The sequence below is a fragment of the Onychomys torridus genome, unplaced genomic scaffold (assembly GCF_903995425.1).
Source record: "Onychomys torridus unplaced genomic scaffold, mOncTor1.1, whole genome shotgun sequence".
Classification (NCBI taxonomy): domain Eukaryota; kingdom Metazoa; phylum Chordata; class Mammalia; order Rodentia; family Cricetidae; genus Onychomys; species Onychomys torridus.
The window spans coordinates 586-21,849 of record NW_023412618.1 but is presented as its reverse complement, the minus strand read 5'-3'; the positions used below and the strand labels follow the sequence as shown (position 1 = coordinate 21,849).

Sequence of the window (21,264 nt, the reverse complement as noted above, 5' to 3'; positions counted from 1 at the left end):
TGCATATATATATATATATATATATATATATATATATATATATATATATATATATATATATATATATATACCATGTGTGTGCCTGGTACCCAAGGAGGTCAGAAGAATGAGTGAGTCCGATCCCTTGGAACTGCAGGATGGATGGTTGTGAGCCTGGATCCTCCGCAAGGCAACAAGTGCTCTTAACAACTGGCCCAGCTCTCCAGCCCCTTCCCACCACTTCTCTATCATGGCAGCCCTTAATTTCTCAAGGTTGTGGAAAACTTCACTGAGGTAGTAGTGATGGGTAGTTAAGACTGAAGATTTCCCAGTTTTCAAGACCTTCCTTTATTTCCTGAGATGAATAAATAGTCGGTGGCTGGGGTGTGGGAGGTGAATACACACAGGAACTGTCAGCATGCACCTGGCAGAGGCTATGGTAGCCCCACCCCTGAGGGGACACCTCTTGTCTGGGAGGGGACCAAAGCCCGCAACCTCCCTAAGGAGAAACTGTCTTTTGAACGTCACACACTGTAATGCCTGCCAGGCCCCTAGGCAGTTCTCACGGCATCAGCTTCAGGGCTTCTTTTTAACCCCCAGGGCTGATGGGGTCCTGGGCTGCTCAGTAAGGCAGGTAAAAGGGTGTTCACCCCAGTCTCAAAAAGAAACCCCACTGTCCCAGGTGTCCAGCAGGAGAGGGATATGACCTCTGGGGGCATCCTGGGTGGGAGGAAATCCCGAAAGTGGTGGCAGGGATTATCTACCCTTGATGAAGCCCTCCAGCACACGGTCACTTCGCTCTGACAACCAGTACCCGGTCATGGCTGCCACGGCACCAATAAAGATGGCAGTGAACACCAAGTCCCCCTTAGCAGCAAGTGTGGCAAGGGCGCAGATGATGACACCAAAGAACATCTGCTGCAGGACCACCATCTCATCCTCCGTCATCTCCGCGAAGAAGCCGGCTGGCTCTGCAGAGGAGGCGTGACATGTCAGTGCCCACAACTCCCACACCTCATCACTGCTGCCAAGCCCACCTAGCTCACCAAGCACACGGCATCATTCACTGTTTAGAAAGCTTCTACAGGAGTGGCTGAGGCCCTGCCACCTAAGCTTGAAGGAAGCTGATAGGTGGAGGGTCTGGGCTGCCCAAGGCTTTGCAGAGGACTGGTCCCATTGGACAGGAGAAAACATGCTCAGAGAGGCGGACTGGTCTGGTGCCAAATCTGGTTCTCTTTCTACCTGGGATTTGAGGAAATGCAGGCTCAAAAGCCAACCTTGAGAACAGACACAGGGACCAAGGCTCAGTGAAGCCTCTTTGGGTGGTCTCTTTGGGGGGCAGTGAAGTGGAGCCTGGAGGAGGTGCTTGTCTGCTCTCCCTATGGACCGGCCCGGCCTGGCCCAGCCCAGCCCAGCCTCCCTGCTTACCTGGGATCTGTTCCTTCATGCAGACGCCCTCCTCCTTTCTGTAGCCCTCAGCACAGACACAGCGGTAGCTGCCCTCCATGTTCTGACATTGCTCATTCTCTCCTGGACACACCACTGTCTCACACTCATCCACATCTGCAGGGGGGTGGGGGGACACGGCACGGAAGAGAGGAAGGAGTCAGTGTTGACTGCCATGACTCCCCACTCGGCACCCCAGACTGCATTTCACTCCCACCCGAACTCATGTGGCACCCCTCCTTCCCTTGCCTCTCCCACACTCCAGCCCCCACTGGCATGAGACTCACCTAGGCACTTGGAGCCCACCTCCTGGTAGCCACGGCTGCATTTTTTGCAGCGGCCTGGCCCTGCTCCCATGCAGCCCAGGCAGGCTTTTGCACAATCTGAAGAGGAAAGGGCAGAGGGGAGGGGAGGGGAGGCGAAGGTGACCTCAGGGAGCTGAGGGCTCTGGGGCCAGGGATGGCAGCAGTTTGGAGGAACAACATCCCCTGTCCCTCTCCTCCATCCCAGCCTCTGCCTTCAGCAGCAGACACTCACCTCGACACTCATAGGAACCTTCTGTGTTCACGCAGAACTGGTCGGCTCCACAGGCGGCTTGCTCGGTACCACACTCATCGATGTCTGTGGAGAGGGCAAAGGTTGCAAGTGTCACTTTGGAGGACTAGCAGAGAGATTAGGGCAGGACTGTCAGGGGTGGACTTGCCCCTGCTCACTCGCGTGGTAGCAACTGCAAGCTGACAACCAGCTCTGAAGTGATCATGCAGCTGGACGAGCAACGCCCAGCCAGAGACTCGAGTCTGTCTGCCCTGCAGCTAAGCACTGCCCTCGGATGGGGCTGGAGTGAGATATTCCCTTCTACCTTAGCCTTAAACCAATCAGCCCCTTCTCACTTCCTGAGAGCTGAGATGGGAAGCAGGCGGCGGCCATGACTCAGCATCATCCCTGCAGTTTATATCCAAGGGCACAGATGGAGGGGACCTGGGTCCTTGAGTGACGGACAAGACAGAGTTTCACTGCTAACCTGGACCACTCACATCAGGACTGTTATGTGAGAAAATTTTTTTTTTAATTTATGAGACAGGGTCTCATGTAGCACAAGCTGGCCTTAAACTACTGTGCCTTCAAGGATGACTCTGAACTCCTAATCCTCCTGCCTCTACCACACCAGTGCAAAGTCCAAGACGTGCATTACCATAGCAGGCTTTAAATTTTCATCGTTCTTTAAGAAAGAAAAAAGTTATTTCTCACTTTCCTGCATATATGCATGCGTGTGTGTGTGTGTGGGGGGGTGCATTCACGCCACAGCACACGTGTGGAAATCAGAAGACGTCTTGCTGGAGTAGGCTTTCTCCTTTCACCATGTGGGTTCCGGGGACTGAACTGTGGTCTTCAGTTTGGCAACAAGCACCCTTAACTGCTGAGTCATCTCACTGCTGAGCCCACTCTAGATTTCTGCTGTTGTTATTGGTGTGTTTTTGTAAGATTTGCTGAGCTAGGCAAGGTGGTGCACGCCTTTAATCCCAGCACTCGGGAGGCAGAGGCAGGTGGATCTCGGAGTTCGAGGCCAGCCTGGTCTACAGAGCAAGTTTCAGGACAGCCAGGGCTACACAGAGAAATGTTGTCTCAAAAAACCGGAGGGAGAAAAGAAAGACTTGCCCAGAGTGGCAGGTCTTCCAAGAAGGCCTTCCTGATGCGTCTCTCCCCTGCGCTAAGCTGGGTCTGGACACGCATCTTCCACGGCATGCAGGTCATTCTGTACTGCAAACGCCTGGCTTGCTGCCTTTCCAGCCAGGCTGAGGGTTCCATGAGAATGGGATGGTACCGGTGTAGGCCAGGGAGTAGCGTCCGGGCCCCACCCGGTGTTCCCCACTTACCTACACACTTGAGATGATGCAGGGCCCAGCCTTTCTTGCACTGCAGGCAGTGGGATTCCTCAGGTCCCGTGCAGCGGCCACAGGGACCGAAACACGCTGGGTAGAAAGCAGACAGTATGAGGATGGGCAGACAGGTATCCTGGCTACCCCTGCCCCATGCCACACCTCTTGGCTACCTACCCGAACATACCAGATGGCTGCTGTTGCGCTCCGCCTCAAAGTAGCCAAGGCCACACTGGCCACAGGCCTCGCCCTCATAGCCGACCTGGCAGTCACAGTGCCCGCTGCCCCCTCGAGTCCCTTCCCCTTCACACTGCCGTAGCCACCGCAGGGCCTCTCTGTGCCCCCAGGACATGCTGTGGGCAGACATCAATTGGGTGAGCTCTTAGATGCAACACTGTCATCCAAAAGAACATTATTTTCTGCATGGTCCTAAATACTTTTTGGAAAGGAAAATTAACTTTAATATTCACATATTCTGTCATAAGATATATGAAATAGACTATTGCAAAACAATTCAGTAAACCTTTCATTTATTTTTATTTTTATTTACCTATTCTTTTTTTTGAGAGAAGTTCTCACTCCTGTAGCTCTAGCTGGTCTGGAACTCACTGTGTAGACCAGGGTGGCCTCAAACTAAAATATTCTTCTCTCTCTCTCTCTCTCTCTCTCTCTCTCTCTCTCTCTCTCTCTCTCTCACACACACACACACACACACACAGTGTCTATTTGTTTGTGTTGGAGATGGACTCCTCAGGAAGTCCAGATAATTTATCTGAATAGACTTGGAACAGCCTCTTAAATACCAGCATTCCAGGCATGCACCACCACATCTGATAAATCTTTCCTAATAGCTGAATTGTTCATTCCAGCACCTAGCCCTTTGCCTATTTACAGAAGTAGTTCTAAAAAGGGCAAGGAGCCTGGCATAGTGGCGTGTGCCTGCAATTCCAGCAGCTAGAAGGCTCAGTCAGGATTATTACAAGTTCAAAGCCTGGGCACACAGATAAAACCGTGTCCCCTCAAACAAAAACAAAACCAATAATAAATAATAAGACAGGACTATACTAATTCAGCTCTTGCCAGACACGAGAAGGAAGGAGGCGGGTGTGTGTGTCTGTGTATGTGTGTGTGTGTGTGTGTGTGTGTGTGTGTGTGTGTGTGTGTGTGTGTCTGTGTAACATTTATTTAATACCTGATACCAGCCACATTGCACCAGACTAGCCCTGTGCTTCATTTCCCAGCCTGACCCAATTTGGTCATTTCATGCCTGAGAGACAGGCCGGAACACAGTACTGAGATGTTACCTGAGTAACCCTGCTCTCCCACAGCCCGGCCTGCCTCCTTGGCCTCAGCAGTCTCCACCCACCCCCAAAGAGGACCACGAAAGACTCACGCAAGCAGGAGGGCCCAAAGGTGCCAGAGGGGCAGCAGAGCTTTAGGGAATCAGAGCAGAGCCACTGGAAGAGGTCTGGAGCTTCTTGCTGCCTAAGGCAGGGGCGGAGGAGGTGAAGGGGAGAGAGGGAGCTGAGACAGCTTCCGAGTAGCCGCCTACCTCTTACTGAATCTGTAATTCAGCCCAACGTGGGCATGTGTCCCAGACACCACATGACCACGGCCCCTTTCCTACTTGGCACAGGGGCAAATAGGCCCAGAATGGGGGTCTGGTACCCACACCAAGTCCTTAGATCTAGGTTTGGAAGGCTCCAAACTAGGCTGGCATGCAACATCTCTTGGCAGTAAAAAACGTATCACCAGGGCCTGTCTGTAACCCACCCACAGGGAAGCCCCCACGCCTCTCACTTGTGAAACCACCAGGCTTCCACCAGCTCCTCACTCAGCTCCAGCAGACGATGACACTGGAAATCTGACTTGCTGCACACGCTCTCCAGGACCTCCACCAGGCGGGTTTCACTGACCAGACAGGACTCGGGTGTTAGAAACATACTCCACTCCACCCACCTGCCCCTCAGGGCTCCCCACTTCCCTCACACTCTGACAATAGCAAGGAAGAGCCCATGGGGCATTCAGACAGACCCAGGTCAGAAGCTAGATGTGAGATTTTGTTTTCGTTTCTCACCTCTGGCCCCCACAGTTTTAATCAGGCTGTCATTATCTCACCCAGGATGGCCTAGAACTCTCCTGCCTCTACATCCCACCACCATGTTGGGCACGCTCCTTTTGTTTTCATCGTCAACTAGAAACAATAACACCTCTGCTGGTAAACCCCGAGTCCTCATAGAAACAATAACACCTCTGCTGGTAAACCCCGAGTCCTCAGTTCCCGAATCTGACCTGGGATAGCCAGGCTGGGGAGACAAGACTCAAATCACATTATGATATTTTTAAAGGAGACTTCTCGGGACTCCAAGGGGCAGGTTTCCAGGGGTCGGGTTAGAATACTAACAAGGGGGAGACCCCCTACCCCTCCTGCAAATATCCGATCTACCAAGCACTGGCAAGGGTGTAGAGAAACCAGAAACCCTTCTGCACTGTAAGTGGGGATGCAAGATGGTGCAATCAGTTAAATGGAGCCACCATGACTCAGCAATTCTCTCCTGGGCACATACCCAAAAGAATGGAAAACAGCTGTTCAAACACACACTTGTGCACATATGCTCACAGTCACAATGTTCACAGTGGGCAAAAGGTAGACAACAACCCAACTGCCCAACAACCAATGAAAGAAAATGCAGAGTGTCCATTCAATGGGATATGATCTGCCCTAAAAGGAATGAAGTAATGTGCTGCCCATATCACGCAATAAGGATGAGCTACGGAAGGAAACGTTACACTAAGTGAAAGGACCCTGACACAAAAGGCCATATGATGTAAGACTTCAAAGGAATCAGAAAATCCACGCGGGTTTCTGCATGATGAGAGCATATTAGCAGCTCCCAGGAGCATGAGGGGAGAAGCAATGAAGAAGAGCTCCTTTTTTTTTTTTTTTTTTTTTTTTTTAGCTGAGCACCGAACCCAGGGCCTTGCTTGCACTTGCTAGGCAAGCGCTCTACCACTGAGCTAAATCCCCAACCCAAGAAGAGCTACTTAATGGGTACAAGATTTCTTTTTGGGGTGACGAATATGTTTTAAAGCCAAATGTGGTGGCATACACCAGCACTCTGGAGGCTAAGGCAGGAGTCACTGAGTTATAGCCCAGCCTGAACTATATATATAAGGAAACTGTGTCACAACAAAAAATCAAAAATGAGAAAGTTCTGAAAGTAGACAGTGATAGTTATAGAGCAGTGAGAATGTACTAAGTGTCCCTATAGGGGTTTTGTTTGTTTGTTTTGCCATGTAGCCTAGACCGGCCCTGAACTTGCTATGTAGCTAGGTCCAACCTTAACCTTCTGCTTCCATCTCCCCACTGCTAGAATTACAGGCATGCACCACCATGCCTGGTTCTGTCAGGTGCTAGGGAAGGAACCCAGGGTACTGTGCATGGGAGACAAGCACTCTGACAGCTTGGCTACATTCCCAGCCTGGTAAGTTCTTTTATGTGTATTTTACAATTTAAAAAATTAATATGAGCCGGGCGGTGGTGGCACACGCCTGCAATCCCAGCACTCGGGAGGCAGAGGCAGGTGGATTTTTGTGAGTTCAAGGCCAGCCTGGTCTACATAGCTAGTCCAGGACAGGCTCCAAAGCTACAGAGAAACCCCATCTCAAAAAACCAAAACAGGACTGGGGATTTAGCTCAGTGGTAGAGTGCTTGCCTAGCAACTGCAAGGCCCTGGGTTCGATCCTCAGCCCCCCCCCCAAAAAAACCCAAAAAATAATAATAATTATAATATGAAAACCAGGTGTGGTGGCTCACCCCTGAAATTCCCACCACTTGAGAGGAAGAGGCAGGAAGATCAGGAGTTCAAGGTCATCCTCAACTATACTGTAAGCTGGAGAGCTGCCTGGTCTACATGAGACCATATTACAAAAACAGAATTTTTTTTTTTAAAGATTTATTTATTATGTATACAGCATGTATGACTGCACGCCAGAAGAGGGCACCAGATCTCATTACAAGTGGTTGTAAGCCACCATGTGGTTGCTGGGAATTGAACTCAGGACCTCTGGAAGTGCAGTCAGTGCTCTTAACCACTGAGCCATCTCTCCAGCCCCCCAGAATTTTTATTATGTAAAATACGAGGGCCTGGGGAGATGACTTACTTGGTAAAGTGTCTCCCACCAAGCATGAGAACCTAAGTTTAGACTCCCAGCACCCAGGTAAAAGCCAAGTGTAGCATGGTGTCTGTAAACTCAGCACTGGATAGAGAGGGGGCAGATCCCTGTTTCCAATCCAGCAGAATAATCAAGTTAGTGAGCTCCAGGTTCAGTGAGAGAACCTGTTTCGAAAAATGATGTGGGACATCCAGACATGGCGGCACATGCCTTTAGTCCCAGTACTCAGGCAGAGGGATTTCTAGATCTCTGAGTTCAAGACCAGCCTGGTCTATAGATCAAGTTCCAGGACAGTCATGGCTACAAAGAGAAACCTGTCTCAAAAAAATAGTAATGATTAATAATAATAATAATATGGGGCTGAAGAGATGGCTCAGAGGTTAAGAGCACTGGCTGCTCTTCCAGAGGTCCTGAGTTCAATTCCCAGCAACCACATGGTGGCTCACAACCATCTGTAATGAGATCTGGTTTCCTCTTCAGGCCTGTAGGGATACATGCAGACAGAACACTGTATACATAATAAATAAATAAATCTATAATAATAATAATAATAATAATAATAATAATAATAATAAATAAGTGATGATGGAGAGAGTTCAGCAGTTAAGGGCACTGGATGTTCTTCCAAAGGACCCAGGTTCAATTCCCAGCATCCACATGGTGGCTCACAACTACCTGTAACTCCAGTTTCAGGAGATCTACACCTTCTGGCTTCTACAGGCACTGTATGCATGTGGTCTATAGGCATGCAGGTAAAACATTCATATACATAAAATAAAATAATTAAAGTAAATAAAATGGACGCTTGGAGTCAACATACTGTGCACATACATATGTGAACACACACAACCATGTATACACAAATACATAACATAAAAATTAATTATACTACCTTCTCAATAAAAAGGAATTAAAAATAAATAAACATGATGTATTCTGTCATGTACTGAAAGGGTCTGACACACAGCATACTAGAGAAGGTAATTAGTAAAACAGGAGGAGGAAAGAAAGAAGAGATTGGGTGGGGGCTGTAAGAGATAACGACACCTGCTATCAACTGCCACCAAGACCGAGGACCTGAGTCTAATCCCTAGGAGCCAAGTGGTGGAAAGAAAGCACTGACTCCTGAAGCTGTGCACATGTACACGTACACACACATGTACACACACACACACACACACACACACACACAATCAATGATAAAAATTTTAAAAGAACCATTAATCAATCAATCAATAAATAAATAAATCAATGATAAAAATTTAAAAAGAACCCAGGTGTGGTGGCATACACCTTTAATCCCAGCACTGCTGGGCAGAGGACAGACAGATCTCTGTGAGTTCAAGGCCAGCTGTGACTATATCGTGAGCTCTTGTATCAAAAGTGGAAAAAAAGAAAGAAAAAGAAAAAGGGCTGGAGGGATGGCTCAGTGGTTAAGAGCAATGGCTGCTCTTCCAGAGAGAGGATCCAGGTTCAATTCCCAGCACCCACGTGGTGGCTCACAACTGTCTGTAACTCCAGTTCCAGGAAATGTAACACTTCACACAGTGCACATAAAATAAAAATAAATTATTTAAAACATGAAAAAATATATAATAGAATAAAACAGAAATGTTTAAAGAAAAGGAACCCAGAAGCCATTATAAAGCCAGAAGTGCCCTTAGTATCAGCGCTTTCCAAACAGAGGAAATAGCCAGAGTTCCAGGAAAACAAACCCTTTCTGTCCTAGTGGGAACCATGGTTTAACCCTTTACCACAGAACCAAGAATGGGCAGGGAGGCTCTCAAGAAGAGTAAATACAGTAAATCCAACAAGCAGGCCAAACTCTGACACTTTGCCAGCCCCTCCTTGCAATGGCACTTTGAAAAGCTGGAGGGCCTCACATATTCCTGCTTCGAGTCCTGCCTCTCTCCTGAACTCTGGGATGAGATGGAGGCTTCCTGGGTGTTCAGAGGCCTGGCCTGACCCCACCCCTGCCCACACCCTCTCTGCAGTCTTACTTCCTCAGAAAATACCTGTACATTGCCAGGTGTCTATATTACTTTCTCTCATGCCCCATAAGGAATCCATCATGTCAACTGATGACCTCCAAAATATGCTCAGATTTCAAGTAGTGAGCACTAGTTCTTGCTGTATCCACCACTGATGTCTTGCTAGCTCATGCTGCCTTTATCTGTAGACTGCAGATGGTTACCCACCAGCCAGCCCCAGCTGCTCTCCCTACTCCCTCCATGCTGCCCTGGCTTCCTGTACTTTGTTTAAGTGTGAATGACCTCTTCATTTAAGACCGGAGGCTGGAAAGATGGTTCAGAAGTTAGGAACATTGGCTGCTCTTGCAGAGGACCTGAGTTCAATTCCCACCACCAACATGGTGGCTCATAACTGCTTGTAACCCCAGTTTCGGGAAATCCCAAGCCCTCTTCTGGCCTCACATTCAGAACAAAGTCTAAACTCCTTTCTGTAGCCTTTTGCTTACGCTGCTCCAGCCACTTTTGATGGAAACATCAGGTTGGCCCTGCTACTTCAGTGAGGTGTCTGTTCAAATGGACCATCCTGAACGGCTCCCGCCCACTCTCCTACCCAAACTCTGTTCTTCACCTGGCAGGTAACATGTACTGCTTGTCTACTCCACTAAAATGCAAGTCTCACAAAGACGGGGCTTGCTTTCCTTGTTTACTGCTGTTCTGCTAATGTCCAGTATATGCACAACGAATGCTTCCCAAGAGAATCTATTCTAACCAATCAGCAGAGACTAAGAGTTGGGGCATACACCTCCCTACCACCTTCTTACCTGTCTTTGTATTTGGACAACTTCTCTTCCTCCCAGGCAGTGTTTCCACCACCAAAGTTGTCCCGGATGGTTCTCTCCAGACCCTGGATATGGAAGAAATTAGGAATGCTTAAGTACAGAGCCTGACACATTCTTTTTGTTCTTGGAGACAGGGTTTCTCAGTGTAGCCCTGGCTGTCCTGGAACCCACTCTGTAGACCTGGCTGGCCTTGAACTCAGAGATCCACCTGCCTCTGCATCCCAAGCGCTGGGACTAAAAGCATGTGCCACCACACCCAGCCTACTATTCTAACATTCCACTATTTTATGTTATTGATTAGGAAACTGAGGCACTGTGAAGCACCTTTCCCAAAGGCCATACAGTTAAAACAAGCAACCCATATTGGGCCTAGAGTCCATGCAGATTTGCATTGAGAGCTCCCTGCTCTCCGCTAATGGGCCCATCCCTCGAGGCACCCACCTTGTTGAAGCTGTCCACCAGTGCTCGGCAGGTATGACATGGATGGGGCTCAGCTCGGGGAGAAGAAAGGGGAGAAGGAGAGGGCTGGAGCCAGACAGGTCCCGGGAGACTCAGAAACAGGCTCAGGCCCCAGAGCAGAGATGGGACCAGGCCCCTTAGGGGCTGTGGGGCCATCTTTTCCCAGGCTGGGGACGTGCAGATACAGGTCAAGGGGAGGGTTCACTGGAGAAGCCAGGCTGTAAGGAGGAAAGAGAGGGAGGGTTTGGTTCTGAGGTGCCTTGGGGCTGAAAGCCCCAGACCTACGTAATTACAAACGAGGACGAATTGGGGTATTGGAGGCTGAGGCGCTGGGAGGGAATGGAGCCTAATCTACAATTCCAGAAGAGAAATTATGTCTCCGTTACCGTAGGGGCAGGTGGCCGGGATCGCTGGCAAAAGGCTAGGCATCAGCCCATGGTTTTAGGGTCTCAGTGAGTTATTAGGGGCCAGAATTAGAAAGGGTCAGATCCAAAATAGTTCGAGAGAAAGCCGGATGGGCGGTCCTGGGGGAGGAGCCCGGATCCGGATATGAAGAGAAGGGGTCAAATTCAGAGCCTCTATGGAAGATGGAGACACGGCCTGCAACAGGCCGGGAAGGATCCAGACCCGGCTAGACTACAAGAAGAAAAAAAAAAAGTCCCCGCCCCCGCCCCGGGAGTTGTGGGCCGAGTCTCCTAAACGCCACTGCCTCCGTAAAGTACCACCCTTCTCCAACGCCGCAGTCAGGAGGGCGGGACCTTCTCGCAGCCAATGAGGAACGGCCATGTGCCATTGCGTCACCCCATACCAACCAACCAGAGGCGGCGCCGGGCTGCACCTGTCCCGGCTTTAAAGGGCCGCGGGGATCAATGGCTCTGCTAGCTGTACGTACGACAAACACACGAGGGCTACTCGGTTAGGCTAACTGCGTCTGTCTTTATTCGAGTGAAGGGTAGGGTCCCGGGTCTCATGCTTCGCCGCAGCCCGGGACTGCCGAATGTGAGGTGCAGCTGTCCAGGGCGGCCCGCAGGGCCTGGGCCACTTGCTCCGCCCTGTCCGCCAGCCGCCCGGGGCGCGGGGCGCAGCCTCCCTGCAGGGCATCCAGGAAGCCAGGCAGCTGCGAGGGCAGGGAGAAGAGCGGCGCAGCGCGGAACGGAGCGGGCACGGCGTCGGGGTGCAGCAGCCCGTCGAAGTAGACCCCGACGTAGCGGCCGGCCACCCGGCCTTGCAAGAAATCGGGCAGCACGCAGCTGAGCCAGGAGGCGAGGGCGTCGTGCGGCCCTGGCTCCACCGTCTGATGTTGGAGCCACTGCTGGCACTGCGCCGCCGCCGCGGGCGAGAAGAGCAGGACTACTACGCCATCTTCCTGCAGGGTCCGGTGCCGCTGCCCGTGGAACCAGGCCAGGGCCCCGTGCGCGCTCAGCTCGCGGCGGCTCCACAGGTCCACGGCCACGCGCAGCGGCAGCTTGCTCAACGCTGACGCCAGCGCGCCCACCAGACGCTCGTAGCCCGCTCCGTCGGCGGAGTGGAGGAGCAAGGCTGTGCGGGCCCTGGGGGCCGCTGTTGGGAAAGCAGAGCCCGTGAGGGTGAGCCTGGACCTGCCTTCCCTCCACCCACTCGAGACGAGCATCACCCTTTAAAGCTATCCCTGGGAAACCGGGACAGGGAAGTGCTCACCTTTCACGCGGTCCTTTTTTAGAAGGAGAAGGAAGAAAAGCGCAGCGACCAAGAGAAGGCAGACCAGCCACACCAGGACCCAGCGCTTATGGATGTCTGGGATAGACAGGGGAAGAATGGGCTAGTTAGAAACCTTACAACTCACTCCGCTTCACGGAGGAGGGAAACTGAGGCCTATAGACTTGAAGTGAATTGCCCCAAAGTCACAGTGTCAGAGCCTATGCACTGAAAGAGCTCCATCTATCTGGGTGACCTACCTCAATTCTCGTGCCTGTAAATTTGGGATAATGGTACCAAGTGCATAGGGTTGCACGTAAAATACATAACAATGCCAGGCCTTGTAAGTGTTTAAATGTCAGCTGATATCCCGTAAGCGGGTGGCAGGCCCTTAACCTTGCAGTCTTAGCCTTCTGATGAGGCCCCCACCTTTCTGACTTCAGTCCATTCACTCTGGGTATCCACCAAGATCTGTTTAAAACAGCTTTATTCTAACCCTTGAGGAAGCTGGTGTTGCTGGGAACATAAAATCCCACATCCCTCCTGGGCCTCCCATCTTCCTCCCAAGACCCTCTAACCACACTGACTGTCTTGGAAACTCTCAGAAATGTGCTCCACAGTCTTAAAATAATGCAGCTCGACTCCCTTTACCTAGGTCAGACTTCACAGTGAGGCTGGGACCTTTCCCCCGGACCCTTCATCCCATCTAGACCGCACTGAACCCTGCTTATACTGCTTAGTGCTTCGATGGCTCCCACGATTGTAAGATCACACTTGCAAACATTCAAAAGCTCAGACTTACTCAGCGCTCTCGGCTAAGTCCTTTTAGACTTAGGCTGGTGAGGGCTGGGATCCCTGAAAGTGTGTTCTCGGTCTCTGTGTCTCTGTCCCTCCAAGTGCCATAACTCATGTGTGGAGGTCAGAGGACAACTCAAGGCAGTCAGTTCATATGGGTCCCAGGGAACTCAGGTTGTCAGGTTTGGTGGCAAGTGCCTTTACCGGCTGAACCATCTTTCTACCTCTGTGGTTTCTGAGTGAGTAAAGGAATGCTCTGTGATCTCTTTGAGCCAGGCAAAGCATCACGTATGTGATGTGTAGTCCCTGTCAGCAGAGTCAGCTCCTGGTACATGGAAAGAATTCCTGTCATACTCACACTTGTCCATGGGGCAGGCCCAGAGCGCTCCCAGGTTGTCATCATTCCACAGCTGTAAGACACAACCACAGTCCCCTGCTTGGTGTTCAACACCCCATAACATCTGCTCGGTGTCTTCAAATTCCTAGCCTCAGCCATGCATACTGCCCTGCCCAGCGCAGGCTCCTGCAAGCCCCTCTGCTTTTGCTCCAGCGGTGCCTACGCTGAGCTCTGTGCCAAGTGGGGCCTTGGAAGACAGTCTTCCTCAGAACCTAACACTTCCTGGGGATGTGTATTGCTTTGCTGATCTCTAGCCAGAAATGAGCACCTGAGGGACAGGAACTATATGCTCCTACCCTTTACCTACCCTGAGCTAGACGCAAAGCAGGCAGAACAAGTAGGCCAATGCTGGGTGGAAGAACCTTGCCTGTAGACACAAGTTCTGTCACCAACTCACCTGCACACACTGCTGTGTCCGGAAGTCTTGCAGCAACTGCTCTCCAAGGTGAGCAGCTCTCTGCCAAGTCAAGGGAAAGGGGATTGTCACCTGGGGCAGCGTGCGAGGTGTTGCAGTGAGGCAGAAGTATTTGTCAAGAGGAGCTGGGAGACTTGAGAAGCCATAGAGAAGGGATGGACAGACAGACAGGATGGGGACACACACACAATTACCAGAGAGAGTACTGGGCCTGGCAGAGCAATGGCAGAGTAGAGGAAGTGGGATGGAATGAGAACATGAGGCCGCGGTTGAGACAGCTGGAAAGGGCTGGGGGAAGGTTCCCTGGTCCTCACCGTGGAGGCATTGCTGGGCAGTGCTGTACAGCCACTACGTTCCAAGGCACAGACCGATGTGTTGTTTGGGCCAGTTCTCATCTCCACTAGCAGCATATCATCCTTGAAGGGCCCTAAGGAGTCTGGGACAAGTGAGGCCGTTCTAGTAAGGCCCACCCGGGAGTTGCCACCTGCCTTTCTCCCACCCCCTGACCTTCAGCCCTGGAGCAGCTCCTCCATGGTTCACTCCATTGCAAGGGCCCCTACCCCAGCCACCCTCGAGCCCCACTCACCAGCCCACAAGCACTCTTGGAGCTGGACCTTCTTCTCCCAGCTGCTCACCTGCTTAGAAGGAGCCAGAGTTAAGAGCGCTAGGAAAAGCCAGAGCCGGGGCAGGGAAGTCCACAGGGAAGGGAACAGGCAAGAGGAAGCCCATCGGGCTGGCTCTGCACTCTGGACCTGAGCTCAGTTAGGCACATCTGGTTCAGGCTGCAGGATTAGGAGTCACCCATCTTTCTCAGAGCAGGCCTTGTGAGAACACCTGTGCTATCAGAGCTCACAACCTTAGAGCTCTTTCTGTCTTGAGTTAGCACTTCAAACACCTATTCCCCTCATCCGACACCTCAGAGGAGTGTCATCCTCAGCCTCCCCCAGACACCCACTGAAGATCACAACCTCCGCCCTTCCCCATTCCTTCACCTTTCACCACAGCATGGATGGCACTTGAACACGTTCAGTTATACGGTTTATTCACCTGCCTTCATTAGAAATAGGTTCTGGGATGGTAGCGACAGTTGTCGGTTTTGTTCACTGATAAAGTCTGTCTCAGGGTGGCTGGCACATATAGTCAATAAATCTGTTTTGTTTTGAAACAGTCTCAGTCTTTAGCCTAGGCTGGCCTGGTATTCACTACACAGTTCAGGCCAGGGTGGCCTCAAACTCCGGGCAGCACATCCTCCTGCCTCAGCCTCCCAAGTGCTAGGAACATAGACATGAGCCACCATGCCCAGCTAAACCTTGAATGAGTGCTTTTATTTTTTAATTTAAAAATTACTTTATTTTTTATTATTATTCATGTGTCTGTGTATGATGTGTGTGCTTGGGGGCATGAGTTCCCAGTAGTGCGTGTGGAGGTTGTAGCTTGGGAGGAGAATTGGTGCAGGGTCCCACCCTCAGCCCAGTGTTTTTGATCACCATTCTGACCTGGACACAGAGGTTAGGGTGGCTTTTCAGCAACGGGAATTCATGAGGCTTCTGTAGAAGGTAGGGAAGGAGTGAGGTCACGAAGGGAGACCCTGGGGTCCCCTTTCTCTTTCCACCTTGGGTCTGCCCTTGATCTCACATTCACAGTGACATTCTCCTGGAGCATCGGTGGCACAAGGGGCTGGCAGGGACCCTGGTCTGGTGCCTGCCAGCACAGTGCCATCTTGGCCCGCAGAGAGCATGGTGCATCTAGCTGCCATGTCTCTGAGGACACCAGCTTCAGCTTGGCTATGTGCCAAAGGTTCCGGTGTGCTCGGGGATCTAAAGCAGAGGGCCAGGGTTATTAAACACAAATCAGCCTTCCACACAGCCCCCTGCCATAGGGGATTCGCTCACCTTCCCGGAAGGGGCAGAAACTGGTCCTAACAGAATCTGGCTCCAGGGGCCACACCTGGGAAGAAAATGGGGGGTCTCTTAAGTCAATTTAACACAGCCAACCATCCATGATCATGTGTGAGACCCTACTGGGTACTAGGACACAGTCACTGGGGCAGGTTTCACAAGCACTCACCAGGTTTCTCACCCGACAGAGCTCTAGAGATGGCAGTGTGGGTTCTCTGAGTAAACACTGCCATGTGCACTTAGAACACCTTCTCTCAACTTTTTTTTTTTGGGGGGGGAGTGTTTTTGTTTTTCTATTTTTGAGGAAGGGTCTCACTACATATCCCTGTCTGGCCTGGAGCTCACAGAGATCCACTTGCCTTTGCCTCCTGAGGGCTGGGATTAAAAGCATGCACCATCATACCTGGCTTTTCACTCAACTTTCACTGAGTGCCTATGTATCTTAGCAGTATGGTATACACAAAGAGTCATTGGTTATTAATCTTGATTCATTTCACAAACGTGTGAATACCTACTATGTATCAAATACTATGCTAGGGTTTGTTTGTTTGTTTGTTTTCTGGAGCTGAGGATCAAACCCAGGGCCTTGTGCTTGCTAGGCAAGTATTCTACCACTGAGCTAAATCCCCAACCCTGTGCTAGGTTTTTAAGAGTACCTACTATGGGGGTTGGGGATTTAGCTCAGTGGTAGAATACTTGCCTAGCAAGCACAAGGCCCTGGATTTGATCCTCAGCTCAAAAAAAAAAAAAAAAAAAAAAAAAAAAAAAAAAAAAAAAAAAAGAAAGAAAAGAAAAAGAAAAAGAAAAAAGAAAAAAAAGTACCTACTATGTATTTAACACTATGCTGTGGGAAAATGCATTAGTTTATTCATCAAATGTTTACTTGGGAGCACCTACTGAGTCATGGGCATTGGACATGGCAAAGCAGACAGTTAAATACAGCAAACATTTCCTGAACACCTGCCATGTATGTTACCATTGTGTTTGGCAGTGGGGATTTATTTATTCATCTATACCATCAACAATTAGCACCCACTGTATGCCAGGCCCTGTCCAGGACTCTGGCAAAGTTACTGTATTTGAATGAGATAGGCTTTGCTTGCCTTCAAGGAAGTCACGGACCCATGGTTATAGTAAGGATAAAATATGTAAATATTTGTCACTCACCCACCTCCAAATATTCACTGAGCATCTTATGTATACGAAAAGACATTAGACAGAAGCCCAAATGTTAGAGGAAGTGACACATGGAGATGAGAAGCTGGAAGGGCAAGGGGGATGGGGAACTAGGAAAGGCCAGGGTACTGGAGAAGCTTTGGGAAAGAGGTGATGTGAGCTGGGAAGACTGGGTTACACGGAAGCAGTAGTGGGAACTGCCTGAGCAAAGGCAGGGTGGGTGAGTCTTAGTCAGCAGCTCTGCTGGATATAACAAACTTCTCATAAAGGAGAACTTGGAAGAAAGTCTACTACTGGGAAAGGTTCAGTTGAGGGAAAACTAGGGAGCCCAGAAAGCCAAAGAGGCACTGGAAAGGGCGGTGGGGATAGAAGCTATTGATGGACTACAGGAGACATTATAGAGGCCCCAGATGAACTGAGGATGAAGAAGAAGGAGGAAGAAAGAGCAAGAGGTCAAGTGAATGAATGGGGCTTGATGAATAATGCAATGTGCAATCAGAGGGAGTGGCTGTAGTCAACATATTTAAACCTAGATGTGGCACCCTTCTTTACAACAGCCCTATAATGGTATAATTCATCCAGATTACAGATAGGAAGCAGACTCAGAAAGGCAGTGGCTTGCCCAAGGTCATACCAGCCAGTAAATGGCAAGAAGGATTCAAGTTCTTTAAGTACATAGCGCATGTCCTACCCTTCACAGGAACACCAAGAGGGAACTAGAAGAACAGGGGAAGAAGAGGTGACATTTGAGCCGTGAGCCGTAAGGAACAGTCTCTATGGATAAAGGACCCCAGGAGCATTCTGGACACATAACAAGCAGAAGGCACAGGACGGCAAGAGTAAAGCCAGCCAACCAAAGGGGCCATGGTCTCTACCTCAGAGTAGGGAGAAGAGCGACCCTAGAAGATTTGAGGCCACCCATCCGTACCTCCCTATCCCCATGTGCAGGTGGATTCTGCTCCTACCTGAATGCAGAGGCAGGGAACCAAGTCTGTATGGTTTAAAGTAATAGTCTGTGGTCCAGTCTGTGGGATGAGCAGATGGAAGTGAGTTAAGAGAAGATAAGGAAGAGGAATCAGGGAAGCCCAAAGCTGAGGGAACCAGGCAGACAGACCCCCCTCTCTGCACCCCTCCAAGGTCCTCTGCTTTGGGTGTGTCCCCATTGACAGCTTGCATACATCCTTAACATGGGCATGGGCACAGGCGAACATGGACCTGAGGAGAAGCCTCACCAGGTTTTTGTGCCTCTGGGATTTGAGAGGACCCTGGTCCCAGTACAGTAAGAGGCCAAAGTCCTGCTCCTCAGAGACATCCAGTACCAAGCGAACATTGTCACCGTCTGCAGACACACTGAGCCAGGGCAGGGCTAGTGGGAGCAGAGAGGAGAGAAGTTCAGACCCCCTTTGCCCTTCTACACAGCCGAGCCTGGGCCACACTCACCAACTGTCCCATTGGAAATTCCATCAAACCCTCAGACGAGGAGGCCCTTGGGGGACAGACTGTATCCCCCATCTCATACCAGGCTTTGTCCCCAGCCACAAGCCCAAAGCCAAACCCACAGAGGCTCCAGCTTGGACAACTCTTCTTCCTCTGCAGCCAGTAGAATCCTGCTACCTCCTTAATGCCCATACTTTCCCTAGACTCCACTTATGCTCCACGTACTAATGCCTGTCAAAGTCCTTGGAACAGCTTGCAAGACCTTAACCCGGCCTAGTTTCTGACCTCTCTAGCCTCATCTGTTAGTACTCGTGTCTTGAACACTTGGCTGCAAACATATGAGGCTCCTTCGTATTCCTTCAGCACACTGGCCCTTGCTCTTGCTCCAGGGCCTTTGCAGGGCTGTGCTGTCCCTGTGGAACTCCCGACTCTCAAATACAGGGTTCCTCCTTCGCATCCTCACCTCTGTGAGGATATCTCGCTGCTGCAGCCCTCAGCCTTCCCACCCTCTCCCTTGAATTTTCTCCGTAACTCTAGTCGCCATCTACCTTACAGTATACTTTACATCTACACAGATTTATTGGATCTTCCCTCAACCTTCCTCAAACCCCAATTCCCAGCTCCTTAAGGATGGAGGTTTTATCAAGTTTGCTTGTTAATTTACTCTATAACTATGTCTTGTACAGAGTAATTATCCAGACAGTAGTTGTTGCGTAAGGAAAGCAATCACCACCAAGTGACAAGATGAGATGCCTGGTGTGTTCTGTTTTCAAAACTGGTGCCTGCGGAACTTCATGGAGTGCCAAAGAGGAAGGCCAAAAAGAAAACGGAGTTGAAAAGAAGAAATCGGAGAAGATTTCATAGTTTAAAAACTGCCACAGCCGGGCGGTGGCAGCGCACGCCTTTAATCCCAGCATTCGAGAGGCAGAGGCAGGCGGATCTTTGTGAGTTTGAGGCCAGCCTGGTCTACAGAGCAAGCTCCAGGACAGAGAAACCCTGTCTCCAAACAAAACAAAACAAAACAAAACAAAACAAACAAACAAACAAACAAAAAAAACAAGAAAAAAAAACTGCCACAGAATTTACGCCTTCATCTTGTCTTGTGCTAGCTGTAGAAGTTTGTACACATGTAAACACTAACACAACTGGCCTGATGTGATGACGCACACCTGCAGCCTCCACTAAGGCAGAAGGATTGCAAGTTCAAGTCTTGTGTAGACAACCTGCAAGATCCTGTCAAATCCAAAACAACCTAACTACACAGCCATTTCAGTGAACTAGACATTAAAACCAGTGCACTTGGCTGGACACAATGGCCACATTCAATTCTCGCACTTGGAAGGCAAACAGGTAGATCTGTGGGAACATGAGACCTGCCTGGTCTTTAGAGTGAGTTCCAGGCTACCAAGAGCTACACAGTGAGACCTTGTCTCAAAAAAAAAAAAAAAAATCATTGCACTTAAAGCTTTTTTTGTATATGCTATAAATGCATGATAAATTTTCTTTAAAAGAAAATATGAAACTAAAGTAACGTTAAGCTGGGTGGCAGCGCACGACTTTAGTCCCAGCACTCAGGAGACAGAGGCAGGCAGATCTCTGTGAGTTCAAGGCCAGCCCGGTCTACAGAGGACAGCCAGGAGAAACCCTGTCTTGAAAAGAAAAAAAAAAAAGTAACATCAAAATCTTGACTTTCTGGGTTCCTGTTTCGGGTTTAATATGGTTTCCACTTTGGTCTATGAAGAAGGCACCATAATCTTGACAGTGCTTTGGCCCACTATATGTTCCCAGTGAACATTTTTATAAGAAAAAGATTCGTTTTTATATTTCCAATGTCTGGCATAGATGAAATAACTACTACAGTGGAATGAGTGAATGAATGAATGATGGAGCATGTCCTGTGACTTTGGAACTGGCATCCCAGAACTGAAGTCAAGCCCAAGTATGCACTGTGTGGACTCCAGACCCTTCTCCTCCCTCCTCCCAGCCCACTGTCCCTAGCCCCTACCCCAGCAGCTCTGGATGCTGTCCCGGACTTCAAGACCCCTGCAGTCTGGGGAGAGATCACAGAAAACCTCCAGTGGGGCTGAGGACCAGGGCAAGAAGGGAGGCAACCCAACCCTTGGGGAGCTAGAGAGGGGCTGCCTGTGCCCTGAAGACCACCCACATTTACACGGCACAGAGCACCAATCCCAGAAGCTAGAAGCACACGGAACTGACTAAGGAGGGTACCAGCTCAGATCCTGGCCTGAAAGTGATGGGCCAGGGAGAGGGGGCGTGACCAGAGGGACCACAGACTAGGGGACCAGGGCTTCAGGTCACTTACCAGGCAGCTGCCGTGTGACGTTGAGTTCTTTCTGGTACCTGGGCTGTGTGTAGGACCAGATTCTCACCTCCGCCCCAAGGCCAGCCTCGAAACAGTCAAACACTGCAGAGCCCTATGAGGAGAAGGTGGTAGAGGGCTGGAGATGGAGGACTCAGAACCCAGGCCAAGATCTTGGGCTCATGTGGGTGGACCACTCTGCTCACCCATTGGCTTTCCCCTCCCCAGGACAGAGCTTCTCTGTGTAGTCCTGACTGTCCAGGGAACTCACTCTGTAGACCAGGCTAGCCTTGAACTCACAAAGCTCCACCTCCCTCTGCCTCCCAAGTGCTGGGATTAAAGGCGTGTGCCACCACCACCCAGCTAAATTTCCTTCTTTGAACAGGTCCCCAGTTCTAAAGCAGGT

At 50.3% G+C, this 21,264-nt stretch overlaps 2 protein-coding genes across 2 annotated transcripts; both read right to left on the bottom strand.

The window, feature by feature from the left end:
* Positions 1 to 543: 543 nt before the first annotated feature.
* LOC118575728 (protein disulfide isomerase Creld1-like) lies at positions 544 to 11,482 on the bottom strand. The gene is given in 12 exon segments (XM_036176147.1): positions 544 to 950; positions 1,408 to 1,542; positions 1,713 to 1,808; positions 1,963 to 2,046; positions 3,300 to 3,395; positions 3,480 to 3,614; positions 3,617 to 3,655; positions 4,696 to 4,787; positions 5,103 to 5,213; positions 10,270 to 10,352; positions 10,729 to 10,964; positions 11,133 to 11,482. Coding segments are annotated over 11 exon segments (1,260 nt in total). The 5' UTR covers positions 10,903 to 10,964; positions 11,133 to 11,482; the 3' UTR covers positions 544 to 735.
* A 180-nt stretch (positions 11,483 to 11,662) lies between these two features.
* LOC118575727 (interleukin-17 receptor C-like) lies at positions 11,663 to 20,973 on the bottom strand (the record flags this gene model as incomplete). The annotated part of the gene is made up of 13 exons (XM_036176146.1): positions 11,663 to 12,306; positions 12,424 to 12,519; positions 13,574 to 13,625; positions 14,010 to 14,069; positions 14,342 to 14,463; positions 14,614 to 14,662; positions 15,524 to 15,574; positions 15,663 to 15,844; positions 15,920 to 15,974; positions 18,067 to 18,126; positions 18,334 to 18,467; positions 20,544 to 20,588; positions 20,862 to 20,973. Coding segments are annotated over 13 exons (1,611 nt in total), but the record flags the coding sequence as incomplete, so codon positions are not given.
* Between the last annotated feature and the right edge of the window lie 291 nt (positions 20,974 to 21,264).